The 23,862-nt window shown below is 46.9% G+C and overlaps 3 protein-coding genes across 5 annotated transcripts; 2 read left to right on the top strand and 1 right to left on the bottom strand.

Annotated features, from left to right (window-relative positions):
* The first annotated feature begins 134 nt into the window (after positions 1 to 134).
* On the top strand, positions 135 to 1,983 carry NDUFA2 (NADH:ubiquinone oxidoreductase subunit A2). The gene is made up of 3 exons (XM_065873996.1): positions 135 to 262; positions 385 to 491; positions 1,672 to 1,983. The coding sequence occupies exons 1-3, from the start codon at positions 162 to 164 to the stop codon at positions 1,761 to 1,763; spliced, it is 300 nt and encodes a 99-aa protein (XP_065730068.1). The 5' UTR covers positions 135 to 161; the 3' UTR covers positions 1,764 to 1,983.
* TMCO6 (transmembrane and coiled-coil domains 6) lies at positions 1,942 to 7,373 on the bottom strand. 3 transcript variants are annotated; one of them, XM_065873994.1, is made up of 12 exons: positions 7,262 to 7,367; positions 7,015 to 7,127; positions 5,344 to 5,459; positions 5,054 to 5,237; positions 4,691 to 4,795; positions 4,429 to 4,514; positions 4,080 to 4,196; positions 3,752 to 3,863; positions 3,451 to 3,637; positions 3,213 to 3,307; positions 2,634 to 2,801; positions 1,942 to 2,383 (listed from the first exon to the last, which is right to left on the bottom strand). In XM_065873994.1, exons 1-12 carry the CDS (start codon positions 7,344 to 7,346, stop codon positions 2,270 to 2,272), a joined length of 1,482 nt encoding a protein of 493 aa, XP_065730066.1. In that variant the 5' UTR covers positions 7,347 to 7,367; the 3' UTR covers positions 1,942 to 2,269. The 3 variants fall into 3 exon arrangements, with proteins under 3 accessions (XP_065730066.1, XP_065730067.1, XP_065730065.1); XM_065873993.1 differs by having other exon boundaries at positions 2,270 to 2,383; positions 4,080 to 4,214; positions 7,262 to 7,346; XM_065873995.1 differs by lacking the exon at positions 5,054 to 5,237 and having other exon boundaries at positions 7,262 to 7,373.
* Positions 7,374 to 13,149: 5,776 nt separating this feature from the next.
* Positions 13,150 to 14,625, top strand: CD14 (CD14 molecule). Its single transcript, XM_065873201.1, has 2 exons — positions 13,150 to 13,298; positions 13,388 to 14,625. The coding sequence occupies exons 1-2, from the start codon at positions 13,296 to 13,298 to the stop codon at positions 14,501 to 14,503; spliced, it is 1,119 nt and encodes a 372-aa protein (XP_065729273.1). The 5' UTR covers positions 13,150 to 13,295; the 3' UTR covers positions 14,504 to 14,625.
* Positions 14,626 to 23,862: the final 9,237 nt, after the last annotated feature.

Genomic DNA, 23,862 nt, shown 5'->3' with positions numbered 1-23,862 from the left:
AATCCGAATAAGAGTTGACCGGCAATGCTTTTATGGCATTGGCTAAACTTGTCCCCTCCCCTTACGTCAGCCAACCTATCCCGGGGCTGGAGCGTCCGCGGCTGGTCTGATAGGATCACTTGGCCGGAAGGTCTAGGGCGGATGAGTTGGTACTAGCCCAGATGGCGGCTGCTGCAGCGAGTAGGGGGATCCGTGCCAAATCGGGCCTCCGTGAGATTCGTATCCACTTATGCCAGCGCTCGCCCGGAAGCCTGGGAGTCAGGTGAGGCGCGGCCCAGTGAGGTGGGCGGGCTTCGGGACGCTGGGGTCACGACCTCGACCTCCCGGGTGTTTGAGGAGGCCCGCGCCCACACCGCACGCACGGTGCTCTCTTCGGCCTTGCAGGGACTTCATCGAGAAACGCTATGTGGAGCTGAAGAAGGCGAACCCCGACCTGCCCATCCTAATCCGCGAGTGCTCCGATGTGCAGCCCAAGCTTTGGGCCCGCTACGGTGAGCACAGGACGCCGGGGACCTGAGGCCCCGGTGGAGGAACAAGGGTTCGAGAAAAGAAACGGCCGCCCAAGGTCACACAGAAACCTTGTTCAGGGTCTGAATTCGGACTTGCTGTTGACCTCGTTGCAGATAAGGTCGCAGGGTTACAGGATGCTTTGTGTCCCAATAACATCTATGTGGAGGCGGGCCCTGTCCTGCATAGGGATCAGAAGCTGTCGTCTTTGTAATTCAGAACAGGCTTCAGATAGGGGAGAAGGGATGCTGGTCCAGTCCATCAGTGTAGGTCCTTCCAAATTGTGTGGTCAGTGCCGGTCCAGACAGAGTGAGAATCTCAATAGTAAAAACCTAAAATAATGACTGTGTTGAGCACTTACTGCTAGGCCCTGTGCTGAGTGCTTTCCTGCCTAAATCTCATTTAACCTTAATTAATATGAGGGGTGGATTCTTTGGTTATTCAGCTAGTATGTATAACAGGGTTGAGCTTCTACCTCTGTTCCCCCTTCCTAGACTGCACTTCTGCCAGACTTCCATGGCTGGCTCTTTGTTATAATTCAAACTCCTCAAAAAGGCATTCCCTGGCCAGTTATGTAACATTGCCCCTTTACCCTATACAATTTTACCACATACTTATTAATGTGTCATTTTACCACAATTTGAAAATAACTGTCATGCTGCCTGACACATAGGGACACACAATAAATATTTATACTCACTGAATAATGGTATTTTTAATCACGGCTTTTAACTAAACCTCACCCTAGCAATGTCTGGAGGACGGCAGGGAGTCACACCCAAGGCAGATCCATTATAACAGTGGACAACTGCAGTATGCCATGCACTAAACATTGTTTGGAGGAGGAACAAAGGTTTTCCTCCCAAAAGGCAGTAGAGAAGGAGATGGACACAAATAACTTTAGATGAACAATGGGAGCCACTGAATGGGCACCATTAAAAGGCAGGCTCATGTAATACACTGCTCACAATGGTTAATAACAAATGCCTACCATGCCCCTTAAAACGTTCCTGAAACACTTTCCTTCCCATTATGACTGCCCAGAATCAGCCGAAATTCTACTACCCTTCCTATCCTACCAAGACTGTAAGTTGAAGACAGTATTATACTTTGGTAGCCCGTACAGTGCAGAGTGGATACTTAATCACCTCCCTCTCTCTTCAGCATTTGGCCAAGAGAAGAATGTCTCTTTGAACAACTTCAGTGCTGATCAGGTAACCAGAGCCCTGGAGAATGTGCTACGTGGCAAAGCCTGAAGCCTCCACTGAGGATAGCAAGAGCCCCAGAGCCTGAGCTCTGCTGGACTGAGTACAATGTGGAGAAATGTGTTCTTCTGCTCTTTATAAAGCTTGTGCTGAAAATGCTGTCTCAGGATGTTCTGTTTCTCATTCCACCGACTACCCCTTATTGTGCAATCAAATGAGGCAAAGCAGCTGAATATAAAAATAAAACTTATTTTATTCCGTCCCATCAAAAGCCACCAGCTGCTGAAGAAAAAAAAAAAAAAAAAAGAACAAGAAAAAAGGAGATTCTATGGACCCAGATTAAGTAGGCCACACTGGGTTCCCTCTGGTCCTCCCACCCGGACACTGCTGGGTAAAACAGGAGGAGCTGGGATCCAGAGATCTTAACTTAGGCTTAGGTGTGGGAGCAGAGGGCATGATGTCATTATGGTTCTAAACCTCCCAAAGGGGCTCTGTGGGCCAGGAAGCTGGGGAGTGGGGGAGATGGGGAGTGGAGTACATGACTTTGAGAAGTCAAGTCACCCATGAAGAGCTGTCTGCTGGAGAGCATGCACACGATCCTGGAGCTGTGCTACCTCCTCATGCCTTTGTAGGGCCTGCAGCCCTGACTGCTGCAAGAAGGCCTGGGCAGCCTGAGAGCAGGGAAGAAAAGGATTCAACACTGGGTCCCTCAGTGCTAACACGCAATTACCACAGCCTTATGGGTTAGCCCACCTCTTCTTGGAAGAATGCATTCCCAACAAGAGTATGGAAGTTCGGACCTGGAGCCCACATAGGCTAGCCAGGCCCAGAGCAATGACTAAAGTTACTGGAAGGAAAGGGGCCATGGTGAGACCAGAGGCTTCAGAACAGAAGGATTGGGGACTAAGGCCAGAAACCCACCCCTGGCTGATAGAGGAACAGCAGTTGCAGCAGCTCCAAACTCTGGCCTACTACTTCAGTGTCAGAGAAGGCCAACGTGTCCAGCAAGGAGGAGAGCAGGGGCCCTGGCCATAGACGCTGACAGTAAGCAGGACCTTTCTCTGCAACGTTGCACAGAACCGTGAGCACCTGCAGACAAATATATGTACACAGTCACCACAAACGATGAAAACCAAAGATTTTAACGATAGCTTCTGTGGAATGCTGACCACATGCCCAGGCACTGTGCCAAGCAGTTTTATATGCATATTCTGTAATCCCCTCAGCCACCCTCAGGTAGGATTACTATTCCCAATTATAAATGAGGAAACTGAAGCCTAAGGTGGTTAGTTGATTTGCCCAAGGTTAGTTACTAGTAAATTACAGTTTAGGGACTCACACCTAGACTGTCTGGTCTATGACTGATGGTCTGGCCCTGAAGCCATCCATACCACACCACCTGCCAGCTCTCAGCTAAGGGTACTTCTGAGGGCTCAGGGCTGCTCCCACTGTTTACACTTTGGCCACCAGACCTTGGACTCAAGTGACCCCAATACCTACCAACACGCTCACCACATTAGATACAGACAACAGGTGCAAGAGGGGCTCAATCAGATCCAGGGAGAGCAAGGAGGTGCAGAAACTAGGACTGTTTGCTGGAAGGGAAAATGTCAGGGTGAAGTTCCTCCAACTGGGGCGTGAAACCAACCCACTCCCAATCCTACCCTTGTCAGCCCAGGCCATGAGGAATTATTCCCAGTATCTAAAGGCCCAGACCTAGGCAGATTATGGTGCTTACCAGTGAGGTTGTTAAGGAGCCAGAGGCCCTCAGGAAGCAGGCTGGGCTGTTTCTGGAGGAGGAACTGCAGGAGGATAAATAAGGCTGCCACAACACGCTCATCTCGGAGCTGCAGTTGCCCTCCCACAGCCTCTGCTGCTGCCTCTGTTAGCAAGTTGCTTAGACACCGAAGCACAGGGCATGCCAGCTGCAAAGACGAGTTAGGGTTCAGGTTTAAGGAGGAAGGGGCAACCTGCACACTGGAGCAGGAGCTGAGTAAAAAGAAAGGTCACCCAGAGGTTGACCTGTCCTCTTCACCTACCAGCTCCAGTCCTGCATCCTCAGTTCTCTGGACAGCCCCAGCCAAGTCCAACAGCAGCAGCCCCAGGGTGGACAGAGCACCCTGGGTGATGAGCAGGGCATTGTTGACCTGGCTGGGCAATAGGAAGCAAGTAGTCACTACTCGGTCAATCCTACCTTTAAGGTGGCAAATGGCCTAGGTCTGTGGGTTTCCTGAGCTCCAAGAAGAGAGGACCATAAAACAAGGAAAACTCACCACAACAATTCCAGAAACCAAAGTTCAAAAACCTGAGTGTCATGGAAGGAAGCCCCAGGGGAGGTTTGTGGCACTTCCCCAATTGACCTATTACCTGCAGATGATATAGTGAAGGCACCAGGCAAACTCCACAGCTACTCCAAGGTTCAGCTTTGGGCCAGGTTGCAACAATTGCAGCATATGTTGTGGGAGAGTGGAGCCCAGGACAGAGCTGTCAGTAGAAGCAGAGCTGTGAGTAGGAACCACAGAAGGCAAGATGCCAGTCACTCTTCCCAAACCCTGAGAGCAGGTGGGAAAGCGTCCAAACCCAAAGCTCTTCCCAGTCAGGCACATGGGGTTGAAATGTGCAACAGCTTTGGAAACAAAACTCGATCAGGCATCAGGAGCTACACTACCAAGTAGGTCACACCTGCACACACATCTGGAGACTCAATTTTACTTACGGGATGATCTTCTCTGGAGCTTCCTTAGCCTGCAGAAGCTGGGACAAGGCATATCCAAGAGCTTCCAGCACAGTCAGATGAGGAGACTAGAAGCAGACAGAGTAGGGATCTGACTCTGGAGCCTAGGCCATAAGATTTCCTGAGACTTTCAACCCCTTAGCACAGAGCAGAGGCTGGAGCTGCCTACCCAAAGCAGGTGGGGCACGTGGAGAGACGTGAGGGGAGGGGTGCCCAGAGAGGAAGCAAGGAGGTGGACACTTACCTGGATGCAGGCAGCCAAGGCCGGAACAATGCCCTGTGGCAGGAGCTGCCTTCTCACAGCCTCACTCTCCACAATCAGGTTACCCAGTGTATACAGACAGAGCTCCTGAGAGCAGGACAACAAAAGCACTGGGCTTGGCCTGTCTCAGGCCGGGGTGGGGTAGGGGTGGGAGTGGGGAAGCTGGAGCATACCTGTCCTTGAGGATCGGGGCACAGGGGAATGGGAGATGATGGGTATGTGTATGGCTGGGGGCATCAGGAGAAACAGGTTTTCCTCTTTTGCCTACCTGCCAGCTCAAACTGGACCCAAAAGCACAATTTTTAAATCCAAACCAAGAACAAGGTAGGAAGGGGCAGGGCTTACTATAAAGTCTGAGCTGTGACCGGAGAGGTAGGTGAGAAGGTAGGAAGTGGCTGGCAGGCAGGCCTCAACTACTGCAGACTGCTCAGAGTGAGAGAGCTCATGAAGGCACCGAGCCGCCTCAAGCTGCAGCAGGGCCTGGTTGCTGGTCAGGAGCCCGACTAGGGTCCGAATGCTGCCCTCCAGCCTACATGAGTGAGCACCAGAGCCCTGCTCAGCCAGTGGCCCATCCCCCCCACACTCCTGTCCACCCCTCAGAGACCCAGCCACACACTCACACCACCCGCACTGACCTGATGAAGGTCTGTTGCGTCTCAGGGTGCTGCAAGCCTCGCCGAAGGCTGACCAGAGCCCCCTCTCTCTCCTTTTCCTCTGTCCCCCGCTGGGCTAACCGCAGGAACTGCTGGATCTGGAGCCCAGGGCAGGGAGAAGAGAGATGGCAACACATAGTTGCCAGAAAGCAAGGCATGAGTTCTGCTCTTCCCACTTCAGCTGTGAGCCCTTCAATATGGCACTATTCCTAGAACTCATCATTCACAGTAATATGGCCAATAAGTGCCAACCTTGCAGTAGAGTGGACAGAAGAGGGAATCAGAACTGGGTTTAATACAAGCCCTGCCACTTACGCTACAGGGGACTAAACCCCAGTTTCTCACCTGAGAAAAGAGCATAACATCTACTCTGCCTTTTTACTGTGTTATTTCAAGGATAACATTTAAACCTCTCAGCCTGACACAACCTATCCCTCTAGCGATTCTCCCCATGCAACCGACACTGCAACAACACTGCGCATCACATGACGTGTTTTTTAATGCTTCCAAGCTTGCGCATAATCTATTCTTTCTGCCTGGAATACCCTCCCCAGGTCCTCCACTTCCTTTAGATTTCTGCTCTCACTGCCTCCGGGAAGTTAGCTCTTTCTGGCTCCCTTTGGAAGACTCAGGGGTTTCTACTGTGCCTCATGTTTCCTTCATGACAGGTAGGAGCACATCTGTCTCCTTCAATGGGTTGTGAACACGTCAAAGAAAGGGACTCGCTCTTCATCTTTCTGTACCTCAGTACCCAGCATAGGTGCCTTGGTATAAAGTAAGCACACAATGAATAAATGGTATAACCTAGGTATAAGTGCTTTGTAAACTATATATGTAAACATAATATAAACAGGGGATACCCAATGCTTGCTGAATGAATAAATGAGCTGAAACAAATTCTTTCGTTCACTTATTCCATAAATACTGAGCATCTACTATATGCCAGATACTGTATAGGCATCTGAGTTTTCACTGATGACAAATAAGGTCCAGGTTCCTGTGGATTTAAAGTCTAGTTGGAGAAACGGTAACAAGCAAACAATTAGTATGATTAATACTCTGCAGACCCACTTTAGATGCAGCAAATGCAAAGGCCTTGAGACAGGAAAGAGCCTGGTATATTGTTCCAAGAACTGAAAAGAGGACAATTTGTCTGAAATGAGTGAACTGATAAGGTTGGAAGTAGCAGAGGTTAGACCATGCTGGACTGTGTAGATCACAGGAAGGATTTTGGTCTCTGTGTTTTTAAAAGACGCATCTGACTGATGTATAGAGAATTAACTTGAGGAGGCAAAATTTCTGCAGATGACCTGTTAGGAGGCTGCTGTTAAGTATTCAGAGAAGAGGGTGGTGGCGATCGTGATAGCAACGCCATTTAAAAGACTCCATAGCAAAAAAAAAAAAAAAAAAAAAAAGACTCCATAGCTCTTTAGGAGGTAAAAAAAAGGAGGGGGGGACTAGGACTTGATGATGTATTGATGTGGGGATGAGGGATAGAGTTGTCGAGGGTGATTCCCTGGTTTCCGGCTTGGCCCACTAGACGGAAGGTGTTGTTGAAGGGACCGCGTTCAGGTTTGGGGGCGGACCTCGAGTACAAGAGAAGGTATTTGCCGCTACCTGGTGTGGATCTCACCAAGCACCCTGCCCCCTCACCTCGGCTTCCCCGAAGATCATGGCCACACATCCCTCCTCGGCTTCCTCCAAGGCTTCGTCTCTCAGCAGCCTCTTGCTGACCAGCTGCTGCTCTCTCCGTGCCTTCCGCAGTGCTGGGAGCAAAGGAGCCGCTTGATCATGGGAGGGGCACCCAGGACCCAGAACCCATCTCCAACCCTGGAAGCCGCCTCACCCCTACTCCGACCGCCATACCCTCATCCTCCCGTGTTCCCTCGCCCGCCCGCACCTGCCTCCCGCTCCCGCCGGCGGCACCGTAGCTCCTCCACCCCGCAGCATAACGGCTTGAGGCGGCCCCGCTGTCGGCTCCACATGCTGGAACTGGAGTAAACCTGCACCAAAGAGGACGCAACGGGACCGAGGAGTCTAGAAGATGGTACGGACTGCGCAGCCGCAGCATAGAACGGAAGGGGAGGTGCCAGTGGGCGGGGCATGACGTGAAGTGAAGGAGGGGCGGAACACGGGGAAGAGACCACGGGCGGGACGGGGCGGGGCGGGGCGGGGCGGAGCTCTAGACGAGCGAATTCCAGATAGCTGCCCCTTCCCTTGGCCTCCAGCTTCTCGGCTTCCGATCTAGTAAAGGAAGTAACCCAACCTCGACCCGGACAGCCCCAGGCCCCTAGCGTCACCTTCCACTCAGCACACACAACCAACCTACCCCTAACAGATTCTAAACGAACATTCAAAACTACCCCGAGTTCTAGGAAGATGTCGAACGCCATTTCACTAATAACACGGCTCTCAGTGATGAAAGCTGGCTAACCCCTGGAAGTAAGTGCATTACCTTATTGAATGTTCGCCATGACAATTATCCTCATTTTTCAGGTGAGAAAAAGGAAACAAATTCAATTATGTGTCACTGTTCTGGGTAAAAGTGAACCGCAAAGGCTTCCCTGGTGGCGCAGTGGTTAAGAATTCGGCTGCCAATGCAGGAGACACGGGTTCGAGCAGTGGGCCAGGAAGATCCCACATGCCAGGGAGCAACAAAGCCCGTGCGCCACAACTACTGAGCCTGCGCTCTTGAGGCAGAGAGGCACAACTACTGAGCCCACGTGCCACAGCTGCTGAAGCCTGCGCACCTAGAGCTCGTGCTCCGCACCAAGAGAAGCCACTGCAATGAGAAGCCCGCGTACTGCAACAAAGAGTAGCCCCTGCTCGCTGCAACTAGAAAAAGCCCGTGCACAGCAACGAAGACCCAACGCAGCCAAAAATAAATAAATTTATTAAATAAATTAAAAATTTAAAAATACTTTTAAAAAGTGAATGGCATTATTTTCAGGATAAAGTAGTTCCTTCATCAAATTTTGAGCGCCACTAATCTAGTAGGTACTGGGGAAACTGGTGAATTAAAAACTGTGCTCCAGGGGCTTCCCTGGTGGCGCAGTGGTTGAGAGTCCGCCTGCTTATGCAGGGAACACGGGTTCGTGCCCCGGTCCAGGAAGATCCCACATGCCGCGCAGCGGCTGGGCCCGTGAGCCATGTCCGCTGGGCCTGCGCGTCCGGAGCCTGTGCTCTGCAACGAGAGAGGCCACAACAGTGAGAGGCCCGCGTACCGCAAAAAAAAAAAAAAAAAAAAAAAAAACCAACAACAACTGTGCTCCAGGGAATTCCCTGGCGTCTAGTGCTTAGGACTCGGTACTTTCACTGCCATGGCCCCAGGTTCAATACGTGGTTGGAGAACCAGATCCTTCAAGCCAAACAAACAAAAACTGTGTTCCATACCCTCAAAATCTGAATTGTGGCCAACTAAGCCCTACATGGTCTAATCCCTGCATACCTCTCCAGCCTTACCTTACTCATCCCTCCTAGGATCTTTGTTCCCTAAATAAGCCCTGCACTTTTTCTCTTCTGGGCTTTTGCACAGGCTGTTCCACTGCCTAGAGCCCTGTCTCTGCCACCCCACCCTCACTACAACCAGCACTCTTCCCTTAATTAACACTGTCCTCAAGATCTCCAGTGTCCCCTACTCAGAACTACTGGACCAGTGCCCCCGTTATGAGAGCATATAGCACTGTACGCTTCTCCTTCATAACCCTTTTCACAGCTGATATTAAGTTACAGTGTAATTGTCTGACGTTGTCTCCTCCCAAACCGCCTTCACAGCTCCAAGAGAGTAGAGTCCTGGTAGCACTTAAGAACTTTTTTTGAGGGAATTCCCTGGTGGTCCAGGGGTTAGAACTCCACGCTTTCAGTGCCAGGGGCCCGCGTTCAATCCCTCGTGGGGGAATAAAGATCCTTCAAGCTGTGAGGCCAGAAAAAAAAAAAAGTTAAAAAGAATTCTCACTGAGGCCTCTAATCTTTAGAAAGCTACTACTTAGGGCTTCCCTGGTGGCACAGTGATTGACAGTCCGCCTGCTAATGCAGGGGACATGGGTTCGTGCCCCAGTCCGGGAAGATCCCACATGCCGCGGAGCGGCTGGGCCCGTGAGCCATGGCCGCTGAGCCTGCGCTTCCGGAGCCTGTGCTCCGCAACGGGAGAGGCCACAACAGTGAGAGGCCCGCGTACCGCAAAAAAAAAAAGAAAAAAAAGAAAGCTACTACTTAGACAAATGTGCAAGTAAGAACAAATCCAGGAATGGGAACTGTTCTTCAAACCCATTTCCTTCCCTTTAATTTAATTCCACCTCTGGAGTCAATTGATGAAGTCTTTGATTTCTTCCACAAAACATCTACTTAAATATCTGCAGACCATCATCCTGTTCTCCATATCTTCTCTTCGGGTCCAGCATCCATCCAGCCTCTGGACAGCCACTTATTGAGCACCATTTATTTATTTAACTTTATTATTATTTTTATTTTGGCCGTGCAGCTTGAGGAATCTTAGTTCCCCCACCAGGGATCGAACCCGTGCCCCTTGCAGTGGAAGCACAGAGCCCTAACCACAGGACCACCAAGGAATTCCCTGAGCACCATTTATTAATGCACCATGCTCTGGCTGGGGATAGGATCTGGGTCTTGTCCCCTTCCTCATGGGGCATGCTGGCTTCTAACACCTACATCTTTCTCCTGGTTGGGAAGATAAGGCAAGTCCCCAGGAAAAATCTCTGCTCTGCCCAGAGTGTCTGCTCAAATAGTTACAGCTGCCCAAACTGTTTTTTATTTGGAGTTTTTGTTTGTTTGTTTGTTTTTGTTTTTTGCACTTATCTGCCTGGCGACTCTGTTAATCCTGTAAGAAACAGCCCCATGTTCTCTCTACTACAAGGCTAGCTGTTCTTTTCTCTAGAGCTCCCCCAAGTCCTTGTCTCCTCTGTAAGAGTCCTCTTCACTATGGACTGTAGTTCTGCATCTGCATTTGCCTCCTGCACCTACTAGAGTACTTGAGGAACCATGTGATGGTCACATCAGCAACCCAGGGCTTGGCATTTAGTGCTGGCACTTGGTTTAGACAAACGATAGATATTTTTTGAATCAAGATGTTAGTTGGGGACCTTTGCAGAAACATTATTGCCCCTCTTAGCTTGGACCCCTCATGCAGAGTGTCTCCCCTAAGGTGATGGAATTTTTTAACTATTTTTTGAAAATTGAAGTATAGTTAACTTACAACGTTGTGTAATATATATATTGGGTTGGCCAAAAGGTTCGTTCGTTTTTTTCCGTAAGATGGCTCTAGTAGCACTTAGTTGTCTTTAACTTCATTCAAAATGATTTTGTTAGACTGTATGTGACAGCTGTCATATCAGCATGCATTTTAAAAAAGAGTTATCAAAATTGGTGAATTTTTGTGTAGCCATTTTAATATTGAAGGGCTTCCCTGGTGGCGAAGTGGTTGAGAGTCCGCTTACCGATGCAGGGGACGGCGGTTCGTGCCCCGGTCCGGGAGGATCCCACATGCCGCGGAGCTGCTGGGCCCGTGAGCCATGGCCGCTGAGCCTGCGCGTCCGGAGCCTGTGCTCCGCAACGGGAGAGGCCACAGCAGTGAGAGGTCCGCGTACTGAGAAAAAAAAAAAAAAAAAAAAACCGAAGGCACTTTTTGGCCAACCTGGTAGATATATTCTTTTTCAGATTCTTTTCCATTATAGGTTATTATAAGGTACTGAATATAGTTCCTGTGCTATACAGTAGGTTCTTGTTGTTAAGGTGATGGAATTTCCCGAGGAGCCAGCCTTCAGTGGCCTGAGTCTTCTGAATGCAGAGACTCTGATGAAGAAAATAACAATGAAGGGCTATTGTTACAACCTTAGCCGTAGAGCTGGGATTCCAAGCCTTTTTGACTGACTGCAGAGTCAGTGTATTTCACACTGAACTATACTTGTATCTTGGTCCTCAGGGATGTCCCAGTGACATGGTCTGGCCTTTAGGCATGGCTTAGGGTATTAGAACATGCCCAACAGGACACACAGGGAGCAGTGTGGTTCGATGGGGCTTCCTTGTTTGGATCGTGGACAGATGTAGCTACTTCTGGATAAAGGGAAGTGAGAATTCAAATGTTTTTCATGTAACTCTTTGCCCAGAAATCCAGAAGTTCAGACTTGTGAGGGCTGTTTTAAAAGCATAGCCCTTCTGAAATTGAGGGCAGTCATCAATTAGATCCCTTGAACTGTAACTTGCTTAATAAATAATATCGTGTAACCTGCCTTCACCTATCAAGCTTGCCTTAATTGTTCCTGCAAATTACATATCCTCATGTAGCTTATACAATATGTCACAAGACTCCTTTAACTGCCCCTCTGTGAATAACACCTCTGACATATGGGTTGCTATAGTAATGGTTCCTTAAGTTGATTTTCAGGAACTTAGAGTCAGCTCTTGCCAGGTTGTGTTCCAGCTGATTAAGACTGCTTGGAACCACTGACCCTCCAACTGGGCCTGTGCGAGTGTCAGATGGATGGCCTTTTGACATCAGAAGGCCAAAACTTCACCCTCAGATCATGCTAATGCCACCACTTTCTGAACATGCATCCCATGAAGAAGGATGTAACTCAGATACACCTGAGCAGAATACCGATTACCTCACCTTTTTCCTGTCCCCAATCACCTTCCCCTGTACCTCCAACCACCCTATACCCTTCACCCATAAATATCCCAAGCCCCCTGCCTTCAGGGAGGTGAATCTGAGACTTGTTCTCCCTGCTCCTCACTTAGATGCCTTGTGAATAAACTCTTTCTCTGCTACAAACCAAAGCGTCTCGTCTCAGTGTTTGGCTTACTGCCTGTTGGGCAAACAAACCTGGTTTGGTAACAATTCCCCACCCTCTGGGACACTTGCTTTTTTTTCTTGACAAAGCAGTTGAGTTACTAATTAATCCTCATTCAACATAGGCTTTTCATTCCTAGGGCATAGGAATTGTCCTGGGGAAAGGGCAGGAGATAGCTAGGTACAAGTGGGAAAATTATATGTAGGAATATCTCATTTCTCAAATTTCAGGGTGGGGAAGTGGAAACTAAGAGAGCGAGGGGCTTGGCCAATGTGTCTCTGTTAAACACATAGACTTCTCTACTTTTAAGAAAGCTATCACTTTAAAAAATTGTGAGGGGACTTCCCTGGCGGTCCAGTGGTTAAGACTCTGCTCTTCCAATGCAGGGGGCACGGGTTTGACCCCTGGTCGGGGAACTAAGATGCCACATGTCATGCGGCCAAAAAAAAAAGCTATTATTTTTTAATAAACAAATTTAAAGAACAAGTCATCAAAAAAAAGGAGGGCGGGGGGAGCTATTCCTCAGACCAACTTCCTTCTCTTGAACCTAATTCTAGCCCTTGGAGTCAATAGATGAAGTTTGCAATCTCTTCCACAAAATATCCAGTTAAATACCTTAGGATATTCAGGGAGTTGGACTTGGGTGACAGGAGGTTAACAGTAATTACCAAGACTAGGGAAAATTAAGGAACTACCGGGGTTGAGTCACTGGGCTATAGGCAGGGGACGTGAGAGTCCTGGCCTGAGGCAGTGAGGATCTTCCTTTCCCCATCCCAGACAAGGCTGGGGGCGCCTGAGTCATCAGGGCACTGCCTGAGGCAGAGGGCCCTAGACACCTTGCAAGATACTTCCTGTTATGGCTCCTCTCCTGGCAAAATCATTCACTGCAAAATTTCCTAGGACAGCGGATGGGGTGGTTGGGAGGAAGAAATGTGGGGAGTGACAGGGTTCAAAGAGGAGGGAACTGAGTGACATCCCAGGTTTACATAAACTTTCAGAGGCTGCCAGAGGGTAAGGACAGATAAGTTTGTGGAGCCTGGAAGCCGACGAGAGCCGCTATAAAGGAAAGAAGCCACAGCCCATCCCAGAGCCAGGCGGAGAGGCAGAGGTTCTGAGGACCTATCGACCATGGTGAGTGTATGCTCTTGGGGCCGAAGGAGGGCTACTCGGGGAACCTCAGGGACCGGCAGGATCCGCCCTGACCTCCGCTGTCTTCGCAGGTGTGCGTGCCGTGTCTGCTGCTGCTCCTGCTGCCACTGCTACGTGTGTCTGCGGCCACACCAGAGCCCTGCGAGCTGGACGAAGAAGATTTTCTCTGCGTCTGCAACTTCACGGATCCGAAGCCTGACTGGTCTAGCGCCATGCAGTGTATGGTTGCTGTCGAGGTGGAGATCCGTGGCGGCGGCCGCAACCTGGAACAGTTTCTAGAGAGCGCCGACGCCGACTCGAAGCGGTACGCTGACACGATCAAGGCTCTGCGCTGGCGGCGGCTCACGTTGGGCGCTGCCCGGGTTCCTGCTCTGCTTCTGGTCGCCCTTCTGCGTGCTCTCGGTTACTCCCGGCTCAAGGAACTGACGTTTGAGGACCTGGAGGTAACCGGCCCGATGCCGCCGCCGCCTCTGGAAGCCACTGGGCCTGCGCTCTCCACTCTCAGTCTCCGTAACGTGTCGTGGGCAACAGGAGGTGCCTGGCTCGGCGAACTGCTGCAGTGGCTCAAGCCTGGTCTCAGGGTACTGAACATCGCGCAAGCACACTCGCTTGCCTTTGCCTGCGCACAGCTCCCCACTTTCCAAGCCCTCACCAGCCTAGACCTGTCTGACAATCCTGGACTCGGCGAGCGCGGGCTGATTGCGGTTCTCTGTCCGCACAAGTTCCCGGTCCTCCAAGATCTAGTGCTACGCAACGCGGGGATGGAGACGCTCAGCAGCGTGTGCGCTGCGCTGGCGGCGGCGAGTGTGCAACCCCACCGACTAGACCTCAGCCACAACTCGCTGCGCGCCACCGCCCCGGACGCTACCTCGTGTGTCTGGCCCAGCGCACTGAGCTCTCTCAACTTGTCGTTCGCGGGGCTGGAGCAAGTGCCTAAAGGACTGCCGCCCAAGCTCGGCGTGCTTGATCTCAGCTGCAACAGGCTAAGCAGGGCGCCGCGGCCAGACGAGCTGCCCGAGGTAAATAACCTGACACTGGACGGGAATCCCTTTCTGGACCCTGGAGCCCTCGAGCACCAAGAAGACCTGAAGAACTCCGGTGTGGTCTCAGTCTGTGCACGTTCCGCCTTGACCATGGGGGTGTCAGGAGCCCTGGCACTGCTTCAGGGAGCCGGGGACTTTGCCTAAGGCCCAGTGGAGAAGGGGGAGAGGAATTAATTGGCTCAGATTGTCCTGGCTCTGGGAGAGCCTCGTCAGGACATCTCAACCAACCAACCCTCTGCCCCATCTTCATTAAAATCTTAAACAGCGGGTCCGTGACATTCACTCAACAGACATTTACTGGGCACATTGCTGGATAGTGAATCCATTATACTTAAACTTTCTTCATCCTAACTCCCTAGAAAAGAACTACAGGGGCAGAAAGGGCAGGGAAAAGTCGCCTGTCTAGGGCTGTGTGGCAGAACCAAGGGTTTCTGCCCAATGCGGGCTTTCTGAACAGATTACTGGCACCTATTAAAGGATGTTTGAATGGTAAACATGCCTAGGAGGATACAGAATGTTTCCTCTCTGGTGCATTTTCCAAGAGTCAGCTTCTCCCTTTCCAAGGTGATAAAACCCAGAGCCATTTGCTTATTCTCACTCTCTTTTTTTCCTCCAACCCCCAGTGAGGAGAGACAGCTATGCCACTTGTTCTACATAAGCTCTGAGTTTTAGAATTTCAGGGTTCCTCTCCTGTAGCGTACAGCCCCTCTGCACACACAGGTACACTGGCTTTCGCTGTGTCATGTAATGGGGAGTTTGGGGTTGGGGAACTGATACAAGATGCTGTCATTTAACAGCCTGTCTCTGAACCAGAGATCTTGTGACTATGTTAGTACATGTGTGTATATTCGTTCTTTGATTTGCAAACAGGATAACACCTTAGACCCTTCACAGCTTCTCAGACCCCTGCACAGGGCAATTAAAAGTATACGTCCTCTGAACCACATTATCTCAGTGACCCAGGACATCAGCCAAGCAGCCAAGAGGTACTGTTCCTTCTAAGGGTCCCTTCTTCATTACATCAAGTAGGCAACCACACCCAGCAGAGATCTAGGTATCTGCCTCCAGGCGGACCTCAAGAGGAGTGGGAGGAGGCATGTAAACATAGCCCTCCAGCCTGCCTCCCTCCAGTGTCCAGAACCACACAGATAGGAATGGAGAATGCAAATTAACATTGATGGGAGAGTTACACAGGTTATCAGACCATGGGCTCAAAGAGTCATAGGGGCAGCTAAATAAACTGCCAATCTATGTGGCTGAACCACACTGACTCCGTTTTGTCACCTCCATCTTAGGCCCACAGTCTTGCCCCTCCCCTTTCTGCACAACTGAGCTTTAGTCTACTCACAAGGAGTGCACCCAAGCCAGATTACTTTCCTAACAACGTTTACTCTTGCCTTCATGTGATATGAAAACTGGAAGAATGCCTTTTTTGACACAGATGGTTAATGGTCATGAGACCCCCCAGGAGGAAAAAGCCCCGGTTCCCTTGGATGCAGATGTGCATCTTACTTGGTAGTCAATTTCTGTCTTTCACTTTGGCCCCTTTAAATCCAAGGTATCCCCTTCGCAGAACACCGCTGTGAATGCCTCTGGATCCTAGCTGTATGTAAGATCACAATACGCATTATGTAATATGGCTGTATGTCAGTACGCACAATAAACTTCAAAATTGCACTTTATGGAGTTGCCTGCTTTGTTTTTTGGTCTCAAGGTTCTTTCTCAGTTCGGTGGATATTATTCAATATCTCTGCCTCCCAACACTTTTGCATGTGGATAGACAGTTTTCCCAATACCATTTTTGAAAAGACATTGAATGGTCTTGGCATCCTTGTCGAAAATCATTTGACCATATATGTGAGGTTTTATTTCTGGGCTCTCTATTCAATTCTATTGGTCCATATATCTGTTTTTTGTTTTTTTTGCGGTACGCGGGCCTCTCACTGCTGTGGCCTCTTCCGTTGTGGAGCACAGGCTCCTGACGCGCAGGCTCAGCAGCCATGGCTCACGAGCCCAGCCGCTCCGCGGCACGTGGGATGTTCCCGGACCAGGGCATGAACCCGCGTCCTCTGCATCAGCAGGCGGACTCTCAACCACTGCGCCACCAGGGAAGCCCCATATATCTGTTTTTATGCCGGTACCACACTGTTGTGGTTACTGTAGGTTTGTAATAGGTTATGAAATCAGGAAGTGTGAGATCTCCAATTTTATTCTTTTTTTCAAGATTGTTTTGGCTCTTTGGGGTCCCTTGAGATTCCATATGAATCTTAGGATGGATTTTTCTATTTCTGCAAAAAATGCCATTAGATTTTGACAGGGATTTAATTAAATCTGTAGCTTGCCTTGGGGAGTGTTGATATCCTAATAATATTGTCTTCCGATCCATGAATATGGGATGATTTTCCATTTACTTGTGTCTTCTTTAATTCTTTCAGCAATTTTTGTAGTTTTCATTTTAAGTCTTTCATCTCTTCAGTTAATTTCTAAGTACTTTATTTTATTTTTTGATGCTATTGTAAATGGAATTGGTTTTCTTAATTTCCTTTCCAGACTGTTCATTATTAGTGTATAGAAACTGCTAAACTGAAACAAATAGACTGCCAGATAGTTCTCCTGCAAAGACAGGTTTCTTTGGGATCAGCAGAGAATTGCAATTCAGGTGTCTGCAACCACGGCGAGCTATCAATACATGCAAGTTTCTGTATGGCAAAGGTAGGAGAACACTTTTATATAGAGGAAAAGGAAGGTGGGAGGGCTCCTTGCCAGTAAAGAAGGAGTCTTTCTTCTTCCTGTTGGGCTCTGCTAAGGTCTCAGGGCATGAAGCAGTCCCTTCTGGTCTCCCAACTCTATTTAATTGAGGTTTCTGTTTATTTTTTTACAAAACTCACTGGATTTTGTTTGTTGGTTTTGTATGCCTCAACTTTGCTGAATTTGTTTATCAGTTCTAACAGGTTTTTTTGTGTGGAATCTTCAGGATTTTCTACATATAAAATCATGTCATCTGTGAACAAAGACAATTTTACTTCTTCCTTTCCAGTTTGGATGTCTTTTGTTTCTTTTTCCTGCCTAACTTCTTTGGCTAGGATCTCCAGTACTATGTTAAATAGAAGTGACAAAAGTGGGCATCCCTGTCTTGTTCCTGATCTTAGAAAGTTTTGTCTTTCACCATGGAGTATGATTGATGTTATGTTCATAAGATAATCTTCATTAAGATGAGGGAAACAGCATGATTGTATGCAGATAGGAATAAGATATATATTTTTTCTCTTTATTCTGGTAAAAATATATATATATAAAGTTTGCCATTTTAACCATTCTTAAGTGTAAGGTACAGTGGTATTAATTACATTCACAGTATTGTGCAACGATCACCACAATTTCCAGAATTTTTTTGTTACCCCAAGAGAAACTCTGTACCCGTTAAGCAAATACTCTCCATTTCCCTTCCCCTAGAGCCTGGGAACATCTAATCTACTTTCTGTCTATGAATTTGCCTATTCTAGATATTTAATATAAGTGGGATCATACAGTATTTGTGTCTGGTTTATTTAACTTAGTATAATGTTTTCAAGGTTCATCTATGTTGTAGCATGTGTCAGTACTTCATTGCTTTTTATGGCTGTATGATACTCCATTGTATTATAAACTACATTTTGTTTATTAATTCATCTATCGATGGACAGTTTTTGGCTATTGTGAATGATGCTACTATGAACATTTTAGTACACAAATCTGTTTATGTACCTCTTTTCAGTTCTTTTGCATATATACCTAGGAGAAGTATTGCTGGATCATATGGTAATTATATGTTTAATGTTTTGAAGAACTTCCAAACTCTTTTCCACAGTGGCTGCACCATATTACATTCCCATCAGCAATGGATGAGGGTTTGGACTTCCCTGGTGGTGCAGTGGTTAAGAATCCGCCTGCCAGTGCAGTGGACACGGGTTCGAGCCCTGGTCTGGGAAGATCCCACATGCTGCGGAGCAACTAAGCCTGTGCGCCACAACTGCTAACCCTGCTCTCTACAGCCCGCGAGCCACAACCACTGAGCCCCCGTGCCACAATTACTGAAGCTCACGTGCCTAGAGCCCGTGCTCCGCAACAAGAGAAGCCACTGCAATGAGAAGCCCATGCTCCACAATTAAGAGTAGCCCCGGTTCGCTGCAACTAGACAAAGCCAGAGCGCAGCAACGAAGACCCAACACAGCCAAAAATACATTAATTAATTTTAAAAAATGTATGAGCGTTCTTATTTATCCACTTTCTCACCAACGGTTTTCTTTTTAATTACATTACCTCTTTTTATTTTACAATACATTTCAAAAACGCCATTAAAGTTGCCTTAACTGCTCTATAAGACCTGGAATCAAAGAACACTGAGAATTAGAACACACAAACATCAAGCTGTAATACCCACTTGTGCTGAACGATTACTACCAAAAGGATGTCATTTTTTAAATAAGCAGATGTGTGTCAATGCAAAATACAATACAAACTTGTTAAAACAGAACAGTAAACTTTGTTTCAATGGCTATAGAAAGGAGGTGGTTTTGTTTTTTTTCAATGCATCTGGTCTGGCAGCCAGTTGCATTATGCATTTAAAGCAATACGTGCCCTGGGGCTTCCCTGGTGGTTCAGTGGTTAAGAATCCGCCTGCCAATGCAAGGGACACGGGTTCGAGCCCTGGCCCGGGAAGATCCCACATGCCACAAAACAACTAAGCCCGGGCACCACAACTACAGAACCTGAGCTCTAGAGCCCATAAGCCACAACTACTGAGCCCACGTGCCACAACTACTGAAGCCTGTGTACCTAGAACCCATTCTCTGCAACAAGAGAAGCCACTGCAATGAGAAGCCCGCCCACCACAAGGAAGAGTAGCCCCCGCTCGCCGCAACTAGAGAAAGCATGTGCACAGCAACGACGACCCAACATAGCCAAAAATAAAAACAAACAAATAAATAAATGTATATTAAAAAAAAGCAATACATGCCCTGAAAGTTTATATTTTCAGTTGTGTGTATCAACTGAATCAGAGCCCATTTTTTTCTTTTTATTAGAGCCATACTAGTGAGTAAGAAGTGGTACCTCATTATGTTTTAGATTTGCATTTCTTTAATGACCAAAGATTTTGAGCATCTTTTCACATGCTTGTTGGCCATTTGTATAGCTTCTTTGGAGAACTGTCTATTCAAATGTTTTTTCCTAGTTATTAATTGTTGCTTGTCTTTCTGCATTTCACTAATGTATAATGACGTTGAGCATCTTTTTATGCACTGTGTATATGTTCTTTGGAGAAATGGCTATTCAAGTCTTTCCCTCATTTTTTACTTGAGTTGTTTGTCTTTTTGTTGCTGAGTTGTAGGAGCTCTCTATATATCCTGGATAGTAGATCATCAGGTATATAATTTGCAAATATTTTCTCCCATTTTGTAGGCTGTCTTTTCATATTTTTGATAATGTCTTTTGATGCACAAAAGTTTTTAACTTTGATGAAATTCAGTTTATCATGTTTTCTTCTGTTGTGCTTGCTTTTGGTATCATATCAATGCCAGATTAAAGGCCATGAGGATTAATTTCTGTATTTTCTTCTATGAGTTGTATAGTTTTAGCTCTTAAATTTGGGAAATTGATCGATTTGAGTTAATTTTTGTATATGGTCTGAGGTAAGGGTCCAACTCCATTCATTGGTATCTGGATGTCCAGGTGTCCCAGTGCCATTAGTTAAAAAGATTAATCTTTCCTCATTGAATGTTCTTGATGTCCTTGTCAAATCAGCTGTCCATAGAAACATGTGTTTATTTCTGGACCCTTACTGCTCTGCTCTCTCACTGATCTCTATGTTTGTTCTTATGTCAATACCACAGTGTCTTGGTTACTATAGCTTCACAATAAGTTTTGAAATCAGGAAGTGTGAGTCCTCCAACTTTGTTCTTCTTTTATAAGATTGTTCTGACTATTCAGCATCTGTTGAAATCCGTATGAACTTTAGAAGGAGGAACAGAAGCTGAGAGTGAAGGAACGAATAAATAGGTTATGCAATGAAGGAAATCCAATATTACACTAATGCTTCAAAAGAGGCTCAGAGAAAAAGATGGTATGTCCCTTAGTTCAGTTATACCAGATGTCTCAGGGTGAAACCATCTAATCCTGAGACCACTTTTGCTTTGGAACCTGATGAGATATAGGAGAAGACTGCAAACCTGGGTGGCCTTGTCGTGGGAGACATTTTGATCGTAAATTATAATGATGGACTGAACTAATTACTCTCATTTTTCATGTAACAGCTACACAATTAGATATAACACTGGCAGTGTTGGTAAGACTACAGTATTAATATTGATAGTCAAATGTATGGGAAAATACAAGCCTCCTATGCCTACCCCACACTGATTCCTCCAGATGTTAGGCATATTCATCTTGTTACTATTGTTCTACCTGTTATATAGACATACACCAAATGTAGATGATCAGACAGGTATGATTCTTTTGGCTATAAGGGATCCTTGGTGAAAAACCAGAGAGTGGCTTGTGATATAATAAAGAACTTATCTGGTCTTTGTCTTCAGTTACTGGCACAAAGCTTCAAAAACCTTTGGAATTTCCGGAGCAATAGGAGTCTCTCTGTTATACTAATGAGGTGACTTCTGGCAGGGCTCCTAGATAGCTCTAGGATGGAAGAGGTTACTCACTAGAAATAAACAACCACGCAGGGACTTCCCTGGTGGTCCGGTCGTTAAGACTCTGTGCTTCCACTGCAGGGGGCACAGTTTTGATCCCTGGCCATGGAACTAAGATCTTGCATGCCACGCAGCACGGTCAAAAAAAGAAAAACCATGCAGATTGAAGGGCTGGAGTTGAATTCAATCACATAGCCTATGATTTAATTAATCATGCCTACATGATGAAATCTCATCGAAAAATGCTGGACAATGAGGCTCAGGGAGCTTCCTGGTTGGTGAACACACTGATGTACTGGGAAGGCATACCCTCACTCCACAGGAACAGGAGCTCCTGCCACTCAGGACCCTTCCAGACCTTGCCCTACATAACTCTTCTGTTGGAAGCCATCCTGGAGTCCCTGCGCCGTGACAAAGTCATGATGCAATCAAAGGCAGGACTGCAAAGCAGCACTGTCCCAGCACGGCGGACTACATCTCTATTGATTTGTTTGGTTGTGTTAAGCTTATATATGGAAATAGCACTAGGGGGATTTGCACCCAGGGTTAGGAAAATGAGAAAAACTACTACCCACCCCCCTACTATTATTACCACAAAATGGAAAGTACCTATTCCGGCCCCAGGAAACTGGGAACGCAATACACAATCTGGAAATATAGGGATGTTCCTATGGAAAACACCCCCAATTGAACAACTGTGGCCCTATGAAGGGGTTGTTGATGATTTTGGTTTTATCTGGGTCCACTATAAAGAAAGGTTAATACTTTGGCAATAATTGCCGGATGATAAACAGGAGTGTAGGAGGTATTGTGAGTGCTACTAGTGGAGTCAGCAACACAGGAACTGTAGGATATATTGTAAATATTTTCAAGGCACTATTCAAAACACTTGCCCATGCAGAAAGAACACGAAGATTGCACTTCTGTAATAAAGACTTACATAATAGCTTGGCTTAACGACTAGAAAATAACCTGCAACTAATGAGAACTTGGGGAAATATCTTGATAGCACATCTAGAAACTACAGACACTTCTAAGGTAATCTTTTGAGGAAATCTTGTGGTCAAGGGTTTGAGGCCTAAGGCTAGACTATATTATGATAATTATGTTTTGATTATGTAAACCAAAAATATATAAGCTTGCTGAATAACAATAAAGTATGCTACTATCTGCCTGACTCCAGAGACAGTGTCAGTCTCGTTCTTTCTCCGTCGCTGATGCTGTTCCTCCCTCAGGTACTCCTGGACTCGTTGCAGCTGGACTCCAACACTCTTCATCTGATTGTTCACTTGCATGCTTTATAATTAAAAAAAGGTAATCATAAATAGAGCACTTTCCCGAGTTCTGTGAGTCATTCTAGTGAATTATTGAACCTGAGGGTTGGTTGTGGGAACCCAGGAATCTGTAGCCAAGTCAGGCAGTACTACAAGTAACTTGGGGAGCCCACTTGTGGCTGGAACCTAAAATAAGGGGTCTTACTGAGAACCTTGCATTTTAACTTGTGGGATCTGGCGCTAACTCCAAGTAGTTAGTGTCACCTACAAATTGGCGCTTGCCATCTACCTCTACAAGGATCAAATTATGAGCTGCTGCAACTGCTGACCTTTAACACCCCCTGAAAGGAGTTCAGGGTGGAGATGAGGAATGAGGCGCTATGTGCTCTAGGAAAAACTGGCAAAACAGGTCTTCAGATACATATTTTCAGGAGACAATTTTATGAGTCCAATTGTTGCATCTCCTTGTACCTAGAAAAGCACTAAAATCATCCCTCATGGTGACACCTGCTCCTGGTGACTAGCAGTAACCTTCACGAGACTAGCAGAAACCTCCTGCAAAGAAATATGTGCTTCATTGCATGTACTCTCCCTGCACCAAAATCACATATATACTGAACTTCCCCCGCTACCTCTTTGGAGCAGCTTCTCAGAGCAATCTGAAATGCTGTCTACTGGACTATAGTCCTAATTTTACCCCAAATAAAACTTAACTCACAACTCACAGGTTGTGCTTTTTTTTTCAGTCGACGTTAGTATCAGAATTGGATTGAAATGTAGGACGCCCAGTCAGTGTTAGAGAATTGGTGTCAGATACAGTAACTATAATGCTTTTTTGGGTTCTGTAAGTCATTCCAGCAAATTATGGAAGCTGCAGGAGTAGTGGGTATACCTGGGAGTGTAGATAGCTAGTCAAAGTGAGGACCCCTGAGCTTGAGACTAGCGTCTGAATTTAGGGCAGTCTTATTTCAACTGTGCTCTTACCTGTGAAGTTTGGCCAAACTCCGGGTAGTTAGTGACAGAAGTAATTTCACCCTACATGGAACATTATTCAGCCACAGAAACGAAAGAAGTACTGATACATGCTACATCATGGATGAACCTTGGAAAACAAGAAAAAAGCCAGTCACAGAAAGAACACATATTATGTGAGTCCACTTATATGAAATGTCCAGAATGGGCAAATCTATAGAGGCAGAGAGTAGATGAGTGGTTTTTTAAGGGTCAGGATAAGGTGGGGGTTAGGGAGGTTATAGTAAAGGAAAGCAAGTTTCTTTATAAAGTGATGGAAACGTTCTAAAATTAACCGTAGTAAGAGTTACACATATCTGCAAACGTACTAAAAACCATTGAATAATACACTTTAAGTGGGTGAATTGTATGGTATATGAATTATATCTCAACAAAGCTGTCATTTTTTAAAAAGGTAGTTATCTTGTATAAATACATACTGAAATAGCTATATGTGAAATATAAGGTGTCTGGGATTTGCTTCAAAAGAATCCACTGGGGGCTTCCCTGGTGGCGCAGTCGTTGAGACTCTGCC

Source organism: Phocoena phocoena, chromosome 3, assembly GCF_963924675.1.
Source record: "Phocoena phocoena chromosome 3, mPhoPho1.1, whole genome shotgun sequence".
Lineage (NCBI taxonomy): Eukaryota > Metazoa > Chordata > Mammalia > Artiodactyla > Phocoenidae > Phocoena > Phocoena phocoena.
The sequence above is the reverse complement of the archived record's forward strand: the minus strand, read 5'-3'. Positions and strand labels throughout refer to the sequence as shown.